Here is a 21,210-nt window from a genome sequence, read left to right on the forward strand (position 1 = left end):
GCCCATTTCAACAATCCCTTTACAAGCCAACGCCCACAGAAAGGACATGTTGGTATATATGTCAAAGCACTTCAGTTTAAGGATTTAAACTTTAAAAGGTCAGTTTTCGTCTATAACTGATAGACAAATTAAAGAATATTTTCCTGTTTTCTTTCAACAAAGCACTGTCTAATACAATTTTAGTGTTGCCTCATGAAGTCTGTGTTACTTGCATCAGTATTTCATATAGCAAAAAAAAAAATTAAAATAAGAAAAATATTACAATAAATCCACAATAAATTAGCAGGGTGACAAGGTGCAGCACATGTACCTAAAAGTTTTTTGTTTTTTTTAATTGTCTATTTCAAGTTGATAATGTCCCTTTCATCCACCCATCGGGACAATTTCAAAGTTGAGTCTAAGTAAATGTGAGGGAGTTTAAAATGATGACTCTTGATACCTTCTACACAGGGCCGGTGCTTCCATTTAGGCGACCTAGGTGGTTGCCTAGGGCGCTAGGATTTGGGGGGGCGGCATTTTGTCACCCTCAGCGGCAATTTTGTGGCAGGGGGTCCTTCCGCACTCCGGGTCTTCAGCGGCAATTCTGTGGCGGGTCCTTCACCCATCACCAAAGTGCCCCGATGACCGGGAACACCGAAGAACCCCCGCCTAGGGCGCCAAAAACCCTGGTGCCGCTCCTGCTTCTATAAGTCCCCTTACTACCAATGTTACATTAAATTAGATTTGATTCCTGTGGGCCAGATTCTGATTTAACTTACGCTCCATTGATTGCAGTGGAGTTACTGATTTCTAAGTCTGAATTGCCCCACAGCCTAACTTACCACCGTGTAAGTAAGATTCCCTTAGAGAACACCTCTGAATTTGGCTATCTATATATTCCAGCTCATTTGGTGCTACTTTTCTGAAGATAGATACCTAAGAGGCCCAATTACAGGCAGGATCTTAGGCTACACTCATCTCCCTAAAAGTGTTACCCTTTATTTGCACTGGGGAAAAGGTTGAACTTAGGTCAGGCTTAGCTACCCAAAATTCAACCCCTTTTCCTAGTCAAGATTTTTCCTCACAGTTATGGTGCAAACATAGACTATTAATATTAAAGTGTGACACAAACTTGCATGTTGTAGACATCTAGGAGATCAGTAAGACAAGTAGGATACCTAGACAGAGTGATTCAATTAAAACACCTTGTTTGTAATGCAGAGTCTACCATATCCCATAAAAATGAATGATCTTTAGATAAAACACACTGAACAATGGAGGTCACTAAGAAATACAAAGATGAGTTTATTCAGCTTGCTAGAGACGGGGCATAGGTACATGGCCTGTACTTGAAAGGTGGACAAAATATTAAGGGCATTATTTCCAGGTTGAGGGTGGAGGGACTTTCAGCCATGTCAAAAATATCATTAAGTGGAGAGAGGCTGACTTTTAAGAGGGCCTCAACTCTGCAAATACAAGTTTGCATTCAAACTGAAAAGCAAGGGTATTGGAACAATTTTGGCAGGGGCAGGGGAAGAGTGCTGACAGCTATTGAACCAGAATTATGTAAGATAGAAATGACATCAAGCCAGGACGTGCATCAACACCCCCCGTTCCAGCACCTATGCATAAACAGAAGAGCTTATGGAAGATATGCTTTAGCCAAACACACGTTATTGGCGTCATTACAGCGTGAAACTGGGTGAAATTCTCCGACCTGTTGTTATTATAATGGAGGTCTGCCTAGATGATCTAACGATCTATTCTGGCCTTTAACATCTCTGAATATATGATTGTACCTGCAAATCAGGTGGCATCCCTGGACATAGCTGCCACTACTGTAGTATCTGAGTATCTCACTAAATTTAATTTCGTTGTCCATACAACACCCTTACGAGATAGGGACGTGCTTATTTTCCCCACCTATGGCTCGCAAAGCTGTGAAAAACTGTCCCCCCTTAACATCATAGTTAGGGCAACCTCGCCCCCAGCATTGCTGCAGGTAGGTTGCTGGAAGGATTCTTCTGTTGGCCTAGCTACTGCCTCTCAAACAGATGGATTAATTACACCAACAGACAAACCCTTCTGTCGATGTAGGAAGCATCTATACTACAGCAGCAAAGCTGCAGCGCCATAGTGGTGCCATTATAACTTAAACATGCCCTCAGAGACTTGCCCAAGATCATGCAGGAAGTCTGTGGCAGAGCAGATGTATAGACTGCCTAGAATTTTTTGCAGGCCTAGTCATCAGCAAGACGCTTAACCAAACTAAGTTATAATTGTAGCAAGAGTTTTGGACTCTCACAACTGTACACTTGTTACAATGTCAGTATTATAACTAATCACCTTCATTTCCAAGAAAATCAGGTTAAAAAACAAACAAAAACTCTTTACCGGATTAAGGCTTCCCTGCAGGAAAATGCATGAATGTGCATTAAGATGGCAGATGTGAAAAACACATTCCTAAATCCAAAAGAAAAAAACACAGCGTGACCATTTCTCTTTAAATGTACAAGAAAGAAAACGTGACTTTGAGAGTATTTCTTTTTTTTTGGTGATTCATTGTCAGCACTGGTATTCACCCGATAACCCAGGGGTGGCCAAGCATACTGACCTTCCAATCCACCTACCACAATCTTGAGAGCTGGGGCACCCTGCCAGCACTAGAGGCTTCAGCCCCAAGCCCTGGCAGGTGCACCCTAAAAAGCTGAAGCCCTGAGACCCACTTCTTCCCTCTGGGTAGAAGCACCTATCCCACGGCCCTGCTGCAAGGCCGAGGTCCCGAGCTCTCTTAACCCCCCCTCCTCCCCGCCAACATCTGGTAGGTGAAGGGGAGGGTATGGGGGTGGGTGCTGCATAAGAGCCACATGCGGCTCACAAACCAAAGGCAAAAATGTAATTTCTTCCATTGTAAAAGTGATTAATAAGCTTTATGGAGGGAGACTCAGCCAAGATTGCAGCCAAATCACTTAAAAATTCATTCAGACTTACAGAGAAGCTCTGTGTTTAACTGGGGACTAGCACTAGAACAGATCCTCTCGCTAAAGCTAGACTAAGATGTTTTAAGTGCCCGCTGTAACATCAAATACGTCACATTACTTTTGGGCTAGTGCTAGAAAAGTTGCAAGGCTGAGTTTTGCAATACCTAATGAATAGTTATAAAAATTTTATTAAAGTTAATGTTTAAAATTAAATATATACAAGTTAAGAGGGAAGGTACTGTACGTCTGGGGTCCAGCTTGAGTTATGAGGTACAAGGATCACGAGATACATACATATCACATAACCAGCGCAGACCCATATTAGGGTGCGGAGGTTTTTAAAGCTTCAGAGTATGTCCAGACTACCCGCCAGATTGGCGGGTACCGATATATCGATCCCCGAACGTGCACCCATCGACTCTGGAATTCCACCAGAGCGAGCGGCAGAAGCGGAGCCACAGCCGTTGATCCCGTGCCATGAGGATGAGAGGTAAGTCAAAATAAGATACGTCGACTTCAGCTACGCTATTCCCGTAGCTGAAGTTGCGTATCTTACATCGACACACACACACACACCAGTGTAGACCAGGCCTATTGGGCTCAGGTACACCACCCATGGAATGTATAAAGAGTGCTAAGTGGAAAAGCTTCAGCAGGAGAGAGAGAGAGAGGGACCTACCCCACAATATCTTAGTTGTTCTGGCACTTACTTGAAGACCCGGATTCAAGCCCCATCAGATCAGTCAGAGCAGGATTTGACTTTGCGTCTTCCACATATACCCCAGGAGTGCCCTAATCATTAGTCTGGGTGATACACCTCACGCCTGACAAGACAGGCACGGGGAACACTGAGTTTGAGAATCATGCTTCAGGGCCTGTAGGGCTTTGGCTTTTGCAAGGGCTATGAGCACCTCATTAGCTGTGGGATATGGTCAGTGCTTAGGTGACTTTATATGTGCCTGCTGCTGAGGACAGGCTTAGGCAGCAGCTGAGAAGTCATTTTGAGTACCACAATGGCCCCTACTTTTGTGGAGCTGGACCTCAGTAACTAAATAAAACACAAGATACTCAGTCTGTGTTTGTATGTTCACTTCAGCATCACTGTCAAAAACAAATGCAACTTTAACTTTGAAGTGATTAAGAATCCATACAGCCATAAATAAAAATAGTTACAGGCACTCCCCAGGACATTCAAGGGGAACACATAGCTGGAACTCATTCTGAAAGCATCAGAACCAGAGAGTCCTGTTATTTTTGTGAGCACCATCTCCAGTGACAGAGAGATGCTAAGAAACGTATGAATGCCCAGTTTATACAACAAAACTAAGAGGCTCCACTTACATGTAGGCATTTCATTTAAAAACTAAGGAGAGGCCCACAGAACACTGGGTGTGTGAAGAAACTGAGTTAGCTTGGCACAGAGTTAATTCAAACTTTTTAATATGTGTTGCAGCCTGCAGTGAGTGTGGAAGGATGTCACTTTTAAAGTGAGCAATAGGGCATATCTACCCAGAGTATTAGCGCACAGCAAGCTGAGGGGTAAATCTACCGCACTGTGCTGGGCTTTTCTCTCATTGGCTGTGTGGACTCTGGTACTGCACAGAGGAAGTTCAATAGTATACTTTGACCTAAGGGTAGGTTAAAGCACAGCATGGAACTTTTAGCGTGCAGCAGCAAGCAGACCTGAAGAAGAGCGTTTGTAAACTTGTCTTTCGCACCAACAGAAGTAGGTCCGATCAAAGATGTTCCCTTACCCACATGGTGTCTCACTGCAATTGCAGTTATTCCCATTCCCCTTCTTTCTATACTGGGCCCAGTTTCACTCATGGTGGGGAGAGGAAACACTATACTAATGAGCAGTGCCCAGCTCTGGTACAGCACTTGTATATTCCTGTTTGCTGGATGCATACTGTACAAACGCACTATTACTTAAAATTAAACTGTCCAGCAATTGATACACAAGTAGCAATACTAATCTTTTGCATACAAACTAAAACAATGTCACCTTCTACTACAGTACACAAAGCCAAGCCTTGTATTGGCTTAAGGACCAGAGTTTATACACCTTGCAGCTTTATATACAAGCCACAAGGGAAACTGCATCTTCGGGGGCAATGTCAGTGCATGTATAATTAGGAAGATTTCTCTAATTAAATGCCTCTCACACCAATAGCTACAGATGGTATCTTATAGAAACTGGAAGCAGTTCTGCTTTGAGCATGAGTACCTGGGCCATGTATTTAGTTGATATTTTTCTTTAATTCTGCAGTAAACTTTAGCATAAACATTAACCCAATCAGCAAAAACAACAACAAAAAGAAAGCGCGCACAAGACAACCTAAGTAAGACTGAATGTTAACAAAAAAGAGACAGAAAGTCTTGGCAAAGCTTTTATTATCAAAATAAAATTTTGTATAGAAGCACTTCATAGATCAGATGACCCAGTTATAGCATTTATTCTCATGACATGTTTAAGGTGGGAATTAAAGACCAACCTTTCAGAAATACTTACACAGCTGAGCAACCCAAAGGCAGGTACAGCAATTAGAAGGTGATTTGAATTATCACAACACATATATTTCCAAATGCAATGAAATGCAAAAGATCAACCTTAGATTTTTGTCCAAGAAGCAAATATTCACTCTATTTAGGATGAGAGTGTTATCCACCATAGACTATACATAAGTTCAAACTTTGACATAATTAAAAGAAAACATTTGGAGGATGAAGATTTTCAGAGATACACAATGACAGTGGGAGTTGTTGGATGCCTAATTGCCTTTGAAGACTCTCACTCTAGCTTACTATAGTTCCTGGCTGCAGTATGAGGTGCTGAACTGTGGTAAGGGGCAAAAACCGCTAGAGAAAGAAGTTGTTGCATAAAATATCCTACTAGTGGAAAGATCCAAGACCATATCTAGTGCTATGGCTCAACAAATCCAACTTGGGATAAAATGTAATATTATAAATCTTCATTAACTGTACAGGTTCAGCTGATGTAGTGCTCTTTCCATTGCTTTGAGTATACAGTGGTCTCATCCATGCAGCATACTAGATCTTTTCAACATTAAGTCCTTGCATTTAGCTGTACTTAGTTCATTAATTATGTCACGCAAAATAACTTTCTACAGCTAGGCTGAGGCCTCTTTAAGTGGGAATACAGCTAGACTGTTTTCAGAAGCAGGCAACAGCATGTGTGAATGTTACCAAAATATATTCAACCATTACATCTGCACTACTAGACTATTACTCTTTAGCCGTTAGGGAAAAGGGTTGTAAGTCTCATTTAATACCCCATCAGTCAGGATATTTAATTTCTTTTTAAAAGACTTTGTTATCCGAATCTGAACAGCACTACATAGCTAGATGTGATTTGTACAAGACAGGGTCCCACCTAACTATGGGCTTTGAAACCACTGGCTCCTAAAAAATAAATGAAAATTCAGGCACCAGTTCCAAACGGCTAGAGACCATTTGTCCATAAAGTTCTAAAAGCAGTACATGATTTATTACATTTGATCTTGCAATCTCATTTGTGACTGATTAAATAAGCTTCTCAAACTGACCTGCCTGTAAGCCAAATTGAGGTCTTGTACTTACACAGCAGTACTGTCTCACTATTCACTTTGCACTGATGCAGCATCGCTACTGGCAGCAATAGTGGAAACACTAATATTAACAAGGTGCAGTCATTTTCCATCACTGCTGGCAACCCACATTATCATCGGCGTCAGACACTAACAGTTTAAAGCCAAGTCAAGTCTCACTTCCCATTTCAGGGAGGAAGGGGAGGAAAAAAGTGGATGCCAGCCAGGCTGCGTAAGAACAGGAAGGGGAAAGAAAGAGCCTATCCAACAATATTTAAAGGACTCGACATGATTTGTGGAAAACCTATTGACCATCCTGGAAAATCTTTGTCCCTTTTTACCTGAAAAAAAGAAAATGCTGATCACCCTGGGATTAAAACTCAGCTGTTTGAACAATTAACAGCACATGAGGTCTGACATGGATGAAAGAGCTCATGACTACAGAAAGGTGCCCCTGACAACTCATCACAACCTCAATCTTCCATTTCAAGTTCACGTTTCAGACTGCAAAATACAAAGAGGAAACCAGTTTTAGTTTCAAGAAACGCAGATTGATCCATTAAAGAATTTGATTTCCATTCAGTTTAGATACAGTTTGGAAGCTGTGGGAATAAGTAATATCTAAACTTCACTGCCAGAATAAGTACTTAGTGTTTACACTGTATCCCACTTTACACATTAGTAAGTAGTAACAATTAATTCCCATGAGATCCTTCTGAGATCATATCAATTTCACAGATGACAGGTCTGAGGATAAAGAGATTTACCTACGACTTCCAAGCAATTCAGTCGCGAAGCCAGGACTTCTCCATTCCTGACTTTCAGACCCTCGCCTAACCCACAAAACTGGACCATGCAAAAAAATAGCAATTACCTGTTTAAGTAAGCATGAACATTGTTATAGCCATGATACTTGGCCAAATAAACCAGCACACCAGTAGCACACCGACCATCCCGCTGTCTGCAGAAGCTACAGTTGCAGATTCCACGACAAGGTGGGCAGCGCCAGTTCTAAGGAAAAATAAGACATCTTTTAAAGAAACTGAAATCTCAGAGATTCCTCACCCCACCCCTTTTCCTCTCTGGCACTGGCTCAAAACAATTCTATGCTAGCATAAATGCTGTCAAGAGATGCCAACAAATGCTAGTGTTTGTGAGTAAAGAGTAAGTTTTCCAATGTGCTAGGCATCTTCTGTACTTTCAATGGAGCCATAAGGAGCAGCCCAATTTTTCCCCCTCTCCCTTCCAGATCCAACGTAGTGACAATTTTCTCTGTCCAAGGCAGCTGGCTGAACTCCTGCATTGTAGCTTTCTGTAGGATGAGAGGCAGCATTCTTTTCCCTACAACACGGGCACGAAAGCCAGACAAAAGTGAAACCTCTTTGGTTTGAGAATTCAATAGCTTGAAGTTCAAGAATATGCTTTAGTGGCTGCACTGCTTCCATAATTGATAGTTATTACCATAGTAGCTACAGGAACTGTGTGGTACCATGAGGTAGGAGTGGCAAGGGGAACTTTAATGGCATGGGCATTTGCAAAACCCCTGCTCAGGGACAAGTCTTTCGCAATCTGTTGGGGCTGTGCCGCTGTGTATAAATGTTCTCTGAAGCAAAGAAACTGGACCCTGACTCTCCCAACTCTCAATACAGCATTAAAAGGCAGTATTAAAAGGCATGAAAACATAGCTCGCCCACCAACATCCTATCTTCAGCATTAACTATGATTCATCGTTCCATGAACAGGACTCCCGCTATATTAACCTTGATAAACCCTTGATAAATGCCCACATTAAATTATCTTACTGGATCCAGCAATGCAGTCCTGACGTCTTCCCCGTATCGATTGCGAAGACAAGGTCCACAGAACTGACCTCGCACACCTACACAGTCTGGGTTACGACAGTTTGTTTTTGTGTCTATAGTTTTTTGGCGACACTGATGACAAGTGGATCCCTACAACAACAAACAGGTGTTCAGGGGACAAGAAAGCCAAAAGAGGTAGTTTAGTTAACAAGACAGCACATTTAACAACCAACCCATCCCTCGCAACATGGTTTGGGTCTTTGCATTAGTACTTCTTCCAAGACTTGATATTCTTAAGGACAACCCAAAAGAGGGTGTAAACGAAGAGAAAGCGAGCCTGACATACACAATCTGCATTTCTCTGATTTGCAATACACTTACCATCACCTGGTTATATACTTTATCTCGGGCAGTTTCACAAATATTATCCAACTCTTCTTCTGTTATTTCTTCCACTGGCCGCACTATGTGAGGAAGAGCCATAGCACCAGGGCGACTTCTCCTGGGAGTTCGAATCTCTCGCTGGAGGATATGGAAGATTCAAAATCTACGTTTTATTCTGTGGTCATAACATTACTGCCAGCAGAAACCCCACACAAACAAGGGCAGAGAATTTCAAAGCAGTCTAAGAGATTTAGACGTGTATCTTCCACTAGAGTCAGCAGACGAGTATTGAGTTAATGGGATGCTTTGAAAAACTCAACCCAGGTCTCCAGCTTTAGTGCTAGAAATGTAACAGAACAAAAATCAAATGCTATTTGATCTTTTTTAGCTCCTACTACAGTGGACAAAGTGACCATTCCTCCATCCTGATAATCAAAATAAAACAAAAAGGTAATTGTGCAACACACCCATACCTCCCATTACCCCAGTGTGGATTGGAACACCAGACAGAAGCTCATGCAGAGCTAACTGACAAAGAGACCAACAACCAGGCTTAAGCTGAACTTATTTGAATAACCAATACTGATTTATATTTTTAAAATTTACAGTAGAACATTAATTGGGGAAAAGGCCAACACATTAAACATACCTCTGAGTATTCATCAGATAGCTTTCTTCTCCTCACTAAGCTGTACCTGTCATCTTCTTCCTCCTCTTGTAAAGGAGTAGGTGGCCCATCAATCAGGGACCTGGATCTTGTGTGAGGCCGAGAAATTCGGTCTGGGTTCCTCCTTAAAGCATTTTGGGGAAATGAGCTTCTTGGAGCCCGTTTTGGTCGCTGGAAGAAAAAATTAGTTAAACAAAGCCCTTTGCCCCTAAAGGCAAACAAAAACAAAATAACGTTGTTTGTAGTATGGAAAACCGAGTACAATTACTACATTGCTGGTAAATTCATCTTTGCCAGTCAACAAACTGTAGAAACATACAAAGCTCCAAGCAACAGTCAGTGCCTATATAAAGGTAGAAGGCAGCAATTCACTTGTGTAAACTTAGGAGACTCTCAATGAGCTTAAACATGTTTGTCTGTTTTATGGAAAATCATGTATTTTCAGTAGGATTCCAAGTACCTTCATAATCAATCAAATAAATAGCACTTTAATAGCACTTTTCAACATGTTTTATTTAGAAAAGCATATTATTTTTATCCCCATTTTACAGATGGGGAAATGAGGCACAGCAAGGGAAAAGTACATGCCCAAGGTCATACAAGCAAGTCATTGGTAACACCAGGAGTGAATCCAGGTACTCCTGACTCCCCATCTTGTGACCCAATCACTGGGACATGCTGCCTCCTTAAGCAGATTGACATTGCAGCCCTAAAACATATAGACGGGCCCAAATCAGAATCTGGATTCAAGCACTTTCAAACTGTAGATGACATTCAGACCTGATCTTTGAACCTTAAGCCCTTCCCCCCACCTTTCTCCATTATTTGTGTAAGTACATATTTAGAAAGGGGTTTTGTTTTGTTTTATGGCTTTAATTTGCCTTTGATATGGACACTTCCAGGTGCCTATGACTCAATACGTTGTTAGTTTTTATAGAACGGTAAATCAAAAGGGAATTGCACAACAAGGATTGTTTTAACAAGTAATAAAATTCTGAATAACTGGACTTTGATTCACTTGGTCTATTAAGCTTTATATTTGAAAGGGTTTTTGTTTTTTTAAATCAAAAGTAGATACACTCAGATGATTGAAGTATAAGACAAACAGAAATTTCTACTTACTGGGCTGGTAGTTGACAATGATCTTCTGCCAGTGAAAATACCAGGGACATTTTTTAATTCAGCCATTAGTTTTGCAAGCTAGGGAAAAAAAGAAAAACATACCGTCTTTAAAAAGCGTTTATCTGCTATTACAGGCTATTAGATTAGGGCAACTGCCTAGAAGTACAGTTACAGTCATATTCTTTGAATTTTACTTTTATGTCTTATTTTTATATCCTGCTGCCTGAAAGTGAGTTGAAAATGATGCTCAGGCTTAATAGGCTGCCAGCCTAAACATGGAATAAGGCTTTAGAATACAGAGATATCTGCTGAATCACCTATTTCAGCATATGGCTTTTCATGTGCCAATGAACGTGCAGTATCAGGGCTCTACATTTCTGTTAATGCATTCACATCACTCCCATTAATGTTAACTTGTATAAGAGAAGAGAACTGCATTGAGATTAGAAGTCAAGGAGAAAAATTAATTGAAGAACTTTCCTGCATACGTACCATTGCTTTGTTTTCCTTTATATTTAAAGCTCTTTTCTCTAGGAATTTGGGGCCCTTTTCTTCAGAGTCAGAATCCAGAGCAGATGGTTGTATTTCAGGGGGTGATGCTATTTCGCTCTTCCCCCTTTTAGACCTTCGAGTTGGAAACTTCATAGCCACTTTCAGAGGAATCGAGCGTGTCTCACATCTCCTGTATTGCAACTTCTCCTTAGCACATAAATCATCTGCCTTAGAGTCTGGCTCCAATTTCTATCAAAAAACAATATTGTTGTTTATGAATGACATTGCATTGCTGTATGGTTTAGTTTGACAAGTTTATTTAAAAGAAGGACACCAACCTGAAATCCAAGTTGGTATTTTTTTTTAAAGTTTTAGGCACTACTACCCATGAAACCCCCTGACAAGTTTTGTGGTTTTACAGAGTGCTCAAATACACAGAAAGATAGAGATTAGTTTCACTTGTAAGTCTAGTTAGTAAAAATATTTCTTGAGAAAAATGTCCTTTGAGTTGGTATGCTTTAAGGTCCCAATCCTGCAAGTTAGTCCACATGGGTGTACAAATTCCCGACCATGGTTCTCAGTGCAGGGTCAGGCCTAAGTTTGTAAACTACAAAGAATTCAATGGCTACAGAAACAAGATCACTAGCAAATTGTAACTTACTCACAGGACTAGCCAATGAGACAAATACAGCCCCAACTCAAGTAGCCATCGAGACAATTATGGTCCCAAATCAAGCATTTTATCAGCTTAGTATTCTGATGCTGTTCACAACTGCAATGAGAATTTACTAGTGATGCCAATGAAGACAGTTATATTATTGTTTGTTTGCTTAATTATCCACTTGGTGACACGTCTTATCTTACTTTACCCAAAATAAAGTTGCTTCCATCTAGGACTACTTGTCTAACAGACACCCTGCTGTGGACCATTAGTACTTCTTTTTCTACTTGTCAAAGCTCAAAATGACAATCTCATTTTCTATAATTTTGTATTAAGCTTGAGATGTGGTTCTTGCTCACTAATTTTCATGCTATTACCTGTCCCTCCCCTTTTCTTGAATATCTGTGCCTGTTTTGTCACTGTTAGTTCTCTTTCTACTATTTATTATTTAACTTAGATGTGTACTCTTTCCACAAGAAGAGCACCTACTCTTTTCTCTGGACATCCCCTGACATTATACTCTAATAACCCATGTTACATGCACTATGAATATACTGCTCTCTACAATGCTCAATATTTACTTTGGGCTATTTTTAAGCAATACGCCTGCTATAATGTTTTGCAGTTGATTAAAGGTAGTAGAATTTCCCCCCTTCTATCTATTGCTATTTCTACATTGCCTACGACGTGTAGAATTTCCTGTACTGTTTCCTGTTATGCTGCACAAGTGCCATGAAGACCTGTATCATGTCATGCAAGCTCAAAGATTCCTGCAAATGATGGCCATCTTGTCCAAACAGTTTTAAAAGAAAACACAAGATGCTCATGAAGAGCGTACATCCAATAAACAATGTTTCAAGCTGTACTAACGATTTGAAAATTAAGTGAAGTTATCTGGCAAGTGTCTTAGAGGCTGTAACATTTCAGTAATTAGTAACATTTCAGTAATTAGTAATTACTTCAAGTTTAAAACTAGTGAGTTAATTTACATATCTCACCAATACATTCTGACTCTCACTTTCTGAAAAACCACAGAACGAATCATCATCCGAGTCCTCACAAAAAATTTTAGCCAGTTCTTCTGTGATATCTGACCTAAACTTTCGTTTCTGTAAAAAGAATAAAAACACTTTTTTTTTAAAAAGACCCGATTTTTCATGAACCATGCAGACAGCAAATCACATTTACAAGTGCACTACAAGAGAATAGTTATTGTAACAAAGAAAACCAAATGGTCCAGAGATTTACAAATAGTTGCAGACCTGTTATGGCAAATCGTCAGGCATGTTAGTTTAAGCGACATTTCAAAGAATAGAATAAATAGCTAATCTGCCTCTAACAATTACTACCTAGAAGTACAAGCAAAAAGTGAAATGAAATTATAGTGCATACTGTAGATTCATAGCTACTGTACAGAAATGTAAGCAAAGCAAGCAGTTTTAAACCACACATGAAGCATTTGGGACATTTTCAACACAGCACATTCAGTTCTGTTTACTCGTGTACTGTACTTACGGTGTTTGCAAAATTATCAGAACCAAAACTGTCACAACTGTCATCAGATGATGACGTTTCCATGGGGATCAATTTCATATTTCGGAATGCTATGAAGTTCTTCTTTCCTGAAAGGTCTGCTTGCTGCAAGGGGAGGATGACAATACTATTAAAATGTGAAATTTACTACAGTACACTAGCTTTAAAAAGTGTGTTTATAAAGCCTAATGTGGTTGTATTTTCAGATGTGCAGTACACTTGTATCCATTCAGTACAACATTATCACTGAAAAGAGACAAGAGCAGAGCTCTCAAATTAAAACCAAGTAGTTTCTGTTCTAATGCATTTCTGGTCACTCACATAAGTGATTTATCCTTGGATATTATAAATGTTTCTTCTTCTTCTGACAAAATAGCTTTTGTGAAAAATCACACCAAAATAATTCACATCCCTTCTTCTCAAAGTCCTTCAAGTTTTACTGTATGTTGAATCTTAGAAATCATCATTTTAGCTTGTAGTTTAATTTCTGAAATCAAATACTAATCAACTAAATTTCTTTAAAGCATAAAAAACCCCAGAAAAGGAACACCAGAACTGCTTCTTTAGGGACAATGGCTTATTATTTCATTAGGTACTATCACTGGGTTGTAATGTCTTATCTTTTGGTGGCCTTTAAATTTATCCTTTTCCTGGGAACCTCACATATCCTCAGTAAATATGGTTCAAGATTGAGTTGTAAATGGAGACCCATATCAGTACCAATATTTACACACACTACACCACACAACAGTTACTGCACCTGAACAGTGATTGATGTGGCTCACGCCAAGCTGAAAGAACTCTTATGGCTACTAGAAATTCATAGGCCAACCTCATTGAGCCCAAAATATTTAAGAAATCTCTTTAAAATGTAGCAACACAGAGCTTTAAATATATGTGCTGTCTGCACATGTTAGATATTGCATACTCTTGCCTAAGCCATGAGACAGTAATCTAATTTCTAACAGAACTGTAGAAACTATTACCACCCCCCGAGTTGTGAGTTTGAAATCTGCACCAACTAGTAGATCACTCTCTCTCTTTCCTCACAATTAGGCTACGTCTACACTACCCGCTGTATCAGCGGGTTACAATCGATTGTTCGGGGATCAATATATCGCGTCTCATCTAGACGTGATATATTGATCCCTGAGCGCGCTTATATCGATTCCAGAACTCCACCAACCCCAACGGAGCTGCGGAATCGACAGGGGGAGCCGCGGACATCGATCTTGTGCAGTGAGGACGGATGAGTAATCTGATCTTAGATATTCGACTTCAGCTACGTTATTCACGTAGCTGAAGTTGCGTATCTAAGATCAATTTTCCCCCGTAGTGTAGACCAGCCCTTAGACACAGCTATTTGCTTCCATCTGGATCATAGCTACTACTTTTTTAATCCTATCAATGGAGGAGGTAAGGCTATGTCCACGCTACAGCAGCACAGCTATGGCACAACAGCTACAGCAGTGTAGTGTAAACATGTGGTACAGCAAGGGAGGGGGTTTTCCATCACTTTGTAATTAATCCCCCCATCAAAAAGTGGTCAGTGGAATAATTCTTCTGTCAATCTAGCAGTATCTACACTGGGGTTTAGGTCACTTTAACAACATCTCTCTCATCCCTGAGGAACGTAGGTAGTCAACCCAAATTTTAGGTGTAAATCAGCCTAAAACTTCTTCCTTTAACACTCTATTAATCACGTTTCACAGTGGTAGCAGTGTTAGTATGTATCAGCAAAAACAATGAGGAATACTTGTGGCATCTTAGAGACTAATAAATGTGTTAGCCTCTAAGATGCCACAAGTACTTCTGGTTGTTTTTACTCTATTAATCATCCTCCAACATGGTATGCTTCCACCCCAATTAGACACTTTGCACTCCCACCAACACCCCCCTCCCTTTAGAGAGCCTATTGTCTTTCCATAAAGGTAGGTTTACAGAGAAAAAGCAAAGTATCAGCTCAGTATCGAGTCAGATGTGAACCTTTTACAAAACCCCAAGGGCAATATTTTTTTTTTAAAAGACAAGCAGCATTCCAACAAAAACATTACACTCTCTGTGGTGCAGAGCAGACACTGCACTAGATAAGCATAGGACAGCCTGAAAAGTCCACAACAATCAACACACTATTCTGTTTGAAGGGACCTGAGTTTCAACTGTCTCCCGAAATGATGCCTGAAGCACACTTTGCAGACAGATCAGTTAGGTCCTGTTTACATCACAAGATGGAACCCTACTGAGTGTCAACCAGGTCACCCCAACATGGTAGTGGCTGCAGTGCTATGGGAAAGGGAAGTGAACCTGACCATCTTCACTGTAAATCCTTTCCGTTTTAACCATCTTAGAGTAGTGAAGGCTTGTTTGACAGCAATGTGGTTAATTACAGTGTTGTAAACCACAAGTGGCACAGGCTGCACCAAGATGCAGAGCAAGACCAGGGAAGCCACACCAGTGCAAAACAAATCCAGTAGACATGGAGAGACTTCATAAAGAACAGTTTTTAACCTGGAGGTATTTCTTCCCAACACAGTGCGGAACTGGGGACAACAGGCTCTCCTCCACTGAGCAATCCCCAGGGCTTTAGCCTGGAAAGCTCTCCCCCACCCCAGACACTGGGAAGGCCGCGGCTTTGCATGGCTTTGCATCATTGCACCCTTGTTTTGATGGGGAAAGGGTCTAAAGACCTTGTTTGGATTTCGCAAATCTCAGGGACCCTAGGCAGCAACCCCTGATGGGCAGAGATCGCCACGGGCCGGCCGAGTAGCAGGGCTGAGCGGCTGGGGCAGAAGCGGAGAGCAGAGCCTGGCGGGAGGCGAGCCGGAGCGGGCGCCGCCGCCGAGCCTGGAGGCAGCACAGGGCGGGGTGCGAGGGCAGACATTCGGGCCACAGGCTCAGCGTGCCAGCTGGGACACGCGGCAGGGCTGCCTGCCACCTCCACCTTTCCCAGAGGGTCCCTCGTGCGGCCGGGCCACGGGGCTCTCCGCCATCGGCGCGAGTTTGGAAGGGTCCAGGCGGACTCATGGCGCAAACTGCCCCGGAGGCTTCGCTGTCGGAGCGCCGCCGCCACGGCCCCCACCTGCAGGGACAGCTGGGCCGGTGAGCGGCATCCTCCACCCCCCACAAAACAGGGTGTTGAGGCGTGTTTCCACGGCGCCACGTGTATTTGTGGTGGGGAGGGGGAGGGGAATTGCTGGGCCGCCACCCCAGCGAAAGCTCAGTCGTCAGCCGCCACATCCAGCCGGCGCCCGCAGCCCACCCCACTTTCCCCTACAGCTTCCTGCACCCCGCCCTGCTCAGCCCCCTTCCTCCAGAGTCTGGAACTCACTGCACCTCCCGCCCCTCAGCCTCCCTCCTGGAGCGCCTGCATCCCAGCCCATCCCGCTCAGCTCCCATCCGCCAACGTGTGCAACTAAGTGCATCCCCCCACACCTCATTCAGCCCCCTTCCTCCGGCGCGTGCAACTCATTGGACCCTCAGCCCCCTTCCTCCGGCGCTTGCAACTCACCTCACCTTCTGCCCCGCTCAGCCCCCTTCCTCCGGAGCGTGCAATTCACTGCACCATCTGCCCCCTTCCTCCGGAGCGCTCAGCACCCTTCCTCCGGAGCGTGTAACTCACCGCACCCTCTGCCCCGCTCATTCTCCTTCCTTCAGTGCCTACAGTTCACTGCACACACACACCCCGTACTCCAGAGCCTGCAATTCATTGCACACACATAAACCCCAGTGCTCCAGAGCCTGCAATTCATTGCACACACACCCCTTCCTCCAGCGCGCGTTCAGCCCTGGGCCTCCATCCGCCACTCACTCGCATGCCGAAGGGATCCATGCTACCAGCTGCAGGGCGCAAGCGGTTCTTGTAACGGCTACTCATAGTCGGATAGCCCGGGTGCTATCCGGGCAGCGTGCGCTGCACTGGGAAGGTCCGGAGGACGCTGCAATCTCGCGCCAAACCAGCTCGGGACTGTCAGGGGGCGGGAACTGGGGGCACCTTTTCTGCATTGGAGCCTGAGTCCTGGAAGGTGCAGGCAGCACCCCTCTAGGAGGGGACCCCTTACTGCTCCCCTGTGCAATAGACAGCCTGCCCCTGTGCAGAGAGCAGTACAGGGCTCTGGGGAACGCAAAGAGGGGGGCAAAGGCATCTTCTAGTATTTTTTTCCTGCAGTGGAGTTTGTGGTACTGTAAGGGCCTAATTCTGTGGCGCGAAATGTTCCCTGTAGCAAAGCGGTAGTATTTGCATAGGGGGAGGGGGAGGGCAGAGCCGTCTGCAGGCTCGTCCCTCGTGCACGTGGGGTCTGGGTAGTTAGTCCCCAGTGCTGGGAGGGGGTCAGGGCAATGCACAGGGGGCAGGACTGATCCTGCTGCCTTGCAGAGCGTTTAATGAGCCACAAACGAGTGTGTTATGGTACGAAGCCAACAGTATATGCACATTTCCTGCTCCGGCCAATTCATGCATGGCTAGCAGAGAGATGATGAAAAACCACTTCAGTCCATGGCTCTTTAGCACACAGGGAACCTGAAAGTTTATGCCCCATGCATCGCGAGTAGTTAAGACTTTACTGCACGCATCTTTAGCACAAAAATCACGAGGAGACGATTGAAGTGAACTTAAAAAGTATTTTTCTCACGAATAAATTTTTACTCATAAAACAATGGTTAGGAATAACTAAGCAGAATAATTTTCAATATTTTGCATTAACTACAACACATTTTGGAAGGATTGTAATTATTTTAACTAACACTTTCTGGAAATCGAAAATCTTCCATACAATTTGATGTAGAGAAAACGGGTTGCTTTGCAGTGGTCTCTGGGTCCTGTTGGATTTGTACTTTGTGCCCAGGGTTGGTGCTATACAGTATCTGGAGTCTCCTTCCAGCAGATACCCTGCACTTTCTGTGGATCACACAAGCTTCAATGAAAAATATGCACTTTGAGAAAATGCAGTGAAGAAGGGTCAAGAAATACTTTTTCAAAAACGGTTTTTTTAATCTCAGTGAATAATGCATTAGCTGAAGCTCAATCAACAGTACAATTAGACAGTTGCAGCATAGCCAGAGAATAACGTCACAAATCTGTTCAACTGCAAATTGCAATCTGTATCTCTTTGCAGGAAGGAATTGAAATAGGGCATTTTATTTGTGCATAGGGATTTTAAATAGAATAAAATCAAAACATAGTTTGGAGAGAAAGTGGATCCTTTGCTACTAGTTTTATGTAACATGTAATAATATCACATTAAATCAAATAGTTATAACACCTAAAGAGAGCAAAATTACTGTAACTTACCATGGTTTGACAGTTGTAATGAGAGGAGTGGGAACTTTAAGAAGCTTTATACCTGATAGCTTAAGATTCAGATATTCCTAAGGGGAAAAGTCATATATCTTCGGTTTTCTGTAATGTTTCATTTACAATCACCAACCTAATACAATCCTCTCCTAAACCAGCATGCAACAGAGAAACTGTAGTTATAGCTGGTATTTCCACGATAAATTCCTAGATATTTACTCGAGGCTGGAAATTCCCATTTACATCAGCAGTGCAGAATTGGGCCCTGCTGCACATGTATGGCACACGCACAAACCTGATACTGTGTAATTGAACCAAGAATGAGCTGTAAGCCAAACACCTTAAATAGGCCATAACACAATAGAATACAACAGTGCTAAAGCAGTTTTTATACTTTTTGGTCATGATTCCTTTTGAGAATGCTGCAGTCTGTCAAGTAAAGGAATCTCCATTTTAAATAAGCCCTTAATTACATACTTACCTGCACCACTGGCTTCACAGACTGCACACAAAAGCAGATGAACTAAAAACAGTGCTCCAGAGACCAGACCACACTTGAGTTTACTAACATCCAGAATCCTGAAGATCATCAGTTGCCATTAGAAAAATGACAAATATGCATAAGGCAATTTTACTAGCTTCATACCAAATCCTGTTAAGGAATAATGACTAGCTGGTTCTATGGGTAAGATTGCAGCTAATCTTCTGTTTCCATGCAAGTTTTGTCTCTCTTTAAAATTAATTTAAAAGTCAGATTGGCTTAAAAATTAGTATGCCAGATCAGGGGATTGGATAGAGATTGTGGGGAAATTTTGAAGCTATTTGAAGTTCAGTGTTTCTGAGATTTTTTTAAAAGTTGTAAAAAAAAAAAAAAAAATGGAACTGTTTTCAAAGTCACATTTTCAAACACTTTTTGTGCAGAGATTTGGAATATCAGAGGAGAGGAGAAGCAGAGGCCCATGCAACTTTTATCATGAGACTCCCCTTCTTGAGATCCAGTGCATATCATCAAAACAAGATCTAAAACTTAAAATATACATACTATAGTAGAACCTCAGAGTTACGAACACAAGAGTTAAGAACCGACCAGTCAACCACACACTTCATTTGGAACTGAAAGTACCCAATCAGGCAGTGGCAGAGCCAAAAATAAAAAAGCAAATACAATACAGTACTGTGTTAAATGTAAACTACTAAAAAAATAGGATAAGTTTTAAAAAGATTTGACAAGGTTAAGAAACAGAATCTGTGCTTGTTTCATTTAAATTAAGATGATTAAGCAGCATTTCTCTTATGCATAGTAAAGTTTCAAAGTTGTATAAAGTCAATGTTCAGTTGTAAACTTTTGAAAGAACAACCATAACGTTTTGTTCAGAGTTACGAACATTTCACAGTTACAAACGAAAAACAGTTACTTACCCTTCTGTAACTGTTGTTCTTCAAGATGTGTTGTCCATATCTATTCCGCTGACCAGTACACTTAGACACCATGGCGCCCGTGAGCACCGCAATGGGGACCTGTCAAGGTTTTTTTCTCCACTTTGAACTTTAGAGTACAGAAAGTGGGGACCTGCATGAGCACGTCTAAGCTTAATTACTAGCTTAGATCTGGTACACTGCCAGCACCCAGAATTTAGTGCCTGGCACACTTTCTGTTCCCCCAAAACCTTCCCTGGGGAACCCAGATCCAAACTCCTTGGATCTTAAAACAAGGAGAAATTAACCATCCCCCCTCCTTTCCCCCCTCCAGACTTTCCCCGCCCTGGGTTGCCTTGAGAGGCTTCACACAGATCCAAACTCCTTGGATCTTAAAACAAGGAGAAATTAACCATTCCCCCTCCTTTCCCCCCTCCAATCCCCCTGGTGGAGTTCAGAACCCAATTTTCCCCTTGGATTCTTAAAAAAGGAAAAATTCAATTCAGGTTCTAAAGCTTGTATTAAAGAAAAAGAAAAAGGAAAAAGATCCTCTATAAAATCACGATGGAAAATGCTTAACAGGACCTTAGACTTTATTATACCCCAGAAGAAACCCCCTCTAGCTCAGTTCAGAGTGCAGCAAAGCAGGGAGTAAAATCCTTCCACAAAAAGAAAAACCTATTACAAATTGAGAAAACAAAATTAAGGACTATTCCCACCTTGCTGGCATTACTATAATTGAAACATTGAAAGGGGAACTTGATTTCAGAAAAAAGATTTGGAGAGCCTGGGTGTATGTCTGGTCCCTCTTAGTCCCAAGAGCGAACAACGAACAAAACAAAAAGCATAAAGACTTCCCTCCACCAAGATTTGAAAGTATCGTGTCCCCCATTGGTCCTCTGGTTAGGTGTCAGCCAGGTTTACTGAGCTTCTTAACCCTTTACAGGTAAAAGAGACATTAACCCGTAACCATCTGTTTATGACAGGACCCCACAGATAGAACATGGCCGTGGTGTTGTCCATTAGGACCGCTACGCAGAGGTCTTGTAAGGGGGAAGGAACGCTTGACACGCAAGGCGAATCACCCTGAGCTCTTTGGTATTGATGTATAATGACAGCTCGCTTTCGTGCCATAAGCCCTGCGTTGTCAGGCTCCAGAGGTGGGCCCCCCCATCCCAGGGCAGATGTATTTGTAACCAGGGTCAGGGTAGGTTGAGGGGGATGGAATGGGACCCTGGCACCCGCCATATGGGGATCCAGCCACCAACGTAGGGAGTCAAGTATGCATTTTGGGAC

The 21,210-nt window shown here is 42.3% G+C and overlaps 1 protein-coding gene across 4 annotated transcripts; it reads right to left on the reverse strand.

Moving 5' to 3' along the window:
• Window positions 1–5,337: 5,337 nt before the first annotated feature.
• On the reverse strand, window positions 5,338–17,392 carry CDCA7 (cell division cycle associated 7). 4 transcript variants are annotated; one of them, XM_032784574.2, is made up of 10 exons: window positions 17,017–17,392; window positions 13,191–13,313; window positions 12,674–12,784; window positions 11,015–11,263; window positions 10,523–10,600; window positions 9,383–9,571; window positions 8,731–8,871; window positions 8,350–8,499; window positions 7,422–7,558; window positions 5,338–7,051 (listed from the first exon to the last, which is right to left on the reverse strand). In XM_032784574.2, the coding sequence occupies exons 1-10, from the start codon at window positions 17,080–17,082 to the stop codon at window positions 7,021–7,023; spliced, it is 1,275 nt and encodes a 424-aa protein (XP_032640465.1). In that variant the 5' UTR covers window positions 17,083–17,392; the 3' UTR covers window positions 5,338–7,020. The 4 variants fall into 4 exon arrangements, with proteins under 4 accessions (XP_032640465.1, XP_032640466.1, XP_032640467.1 ...); XM_032784575.2 differs by lacking the exon at window positions 17,017–17,392 and adding an exon at window positions 16,828–16,991; XM_032784576.2 differs by lacking the exon at window positions 17,017–17,392 and adding an exon at window positions 16,717–16,821.
• Between the last annotated feature and the right edge of the window lie 3,818 nt (window positions 17,393–21,210).

This window comes from Chelonoidis abingdonii, chromosome 10 (assembly GCF_003597395.2).
Source record: "Chelonoidis abingdonii isolate Lonesome George chromosome 10, CheloAbing_2.0, whole genome shotgun sequence".
Classification (NCBI taxonomy): domain Eukaryota; kingdom Metazoa; phylum Chordata; order Testudines; family Testudinidae; genus Chelonoidis; species Chelonoidis abingdonii.

What these genes read in the sequence shown, in the direction of transcription:
- CDCA7 (XM_032784574.2), bottom strand. Translation starts at nt 17,082, where the DNA reads ATGAGTAGCCGTTACAAGAACCGCTTGCGCCCTGCAGCTGGTAGCATG. An exon ending in TGGATCCCTTCGGCATGCGA is followed by an intron (nt 13,314 to 17,016) that starts GTGAGTGGCGGA and finishes CTCCCCTTGCAG; the next exon opens with CAAGCAGACCTTTCAGGAAA. An exon ending in GTTCATGCTTACTTAAACAG is followed by an intron (nt 7,052 to 7,421) that starts GTAATTGCTATT and finishes TGTATTTTGCAG; the next exon opens with TCTGAAACGTGAACTTGAAA.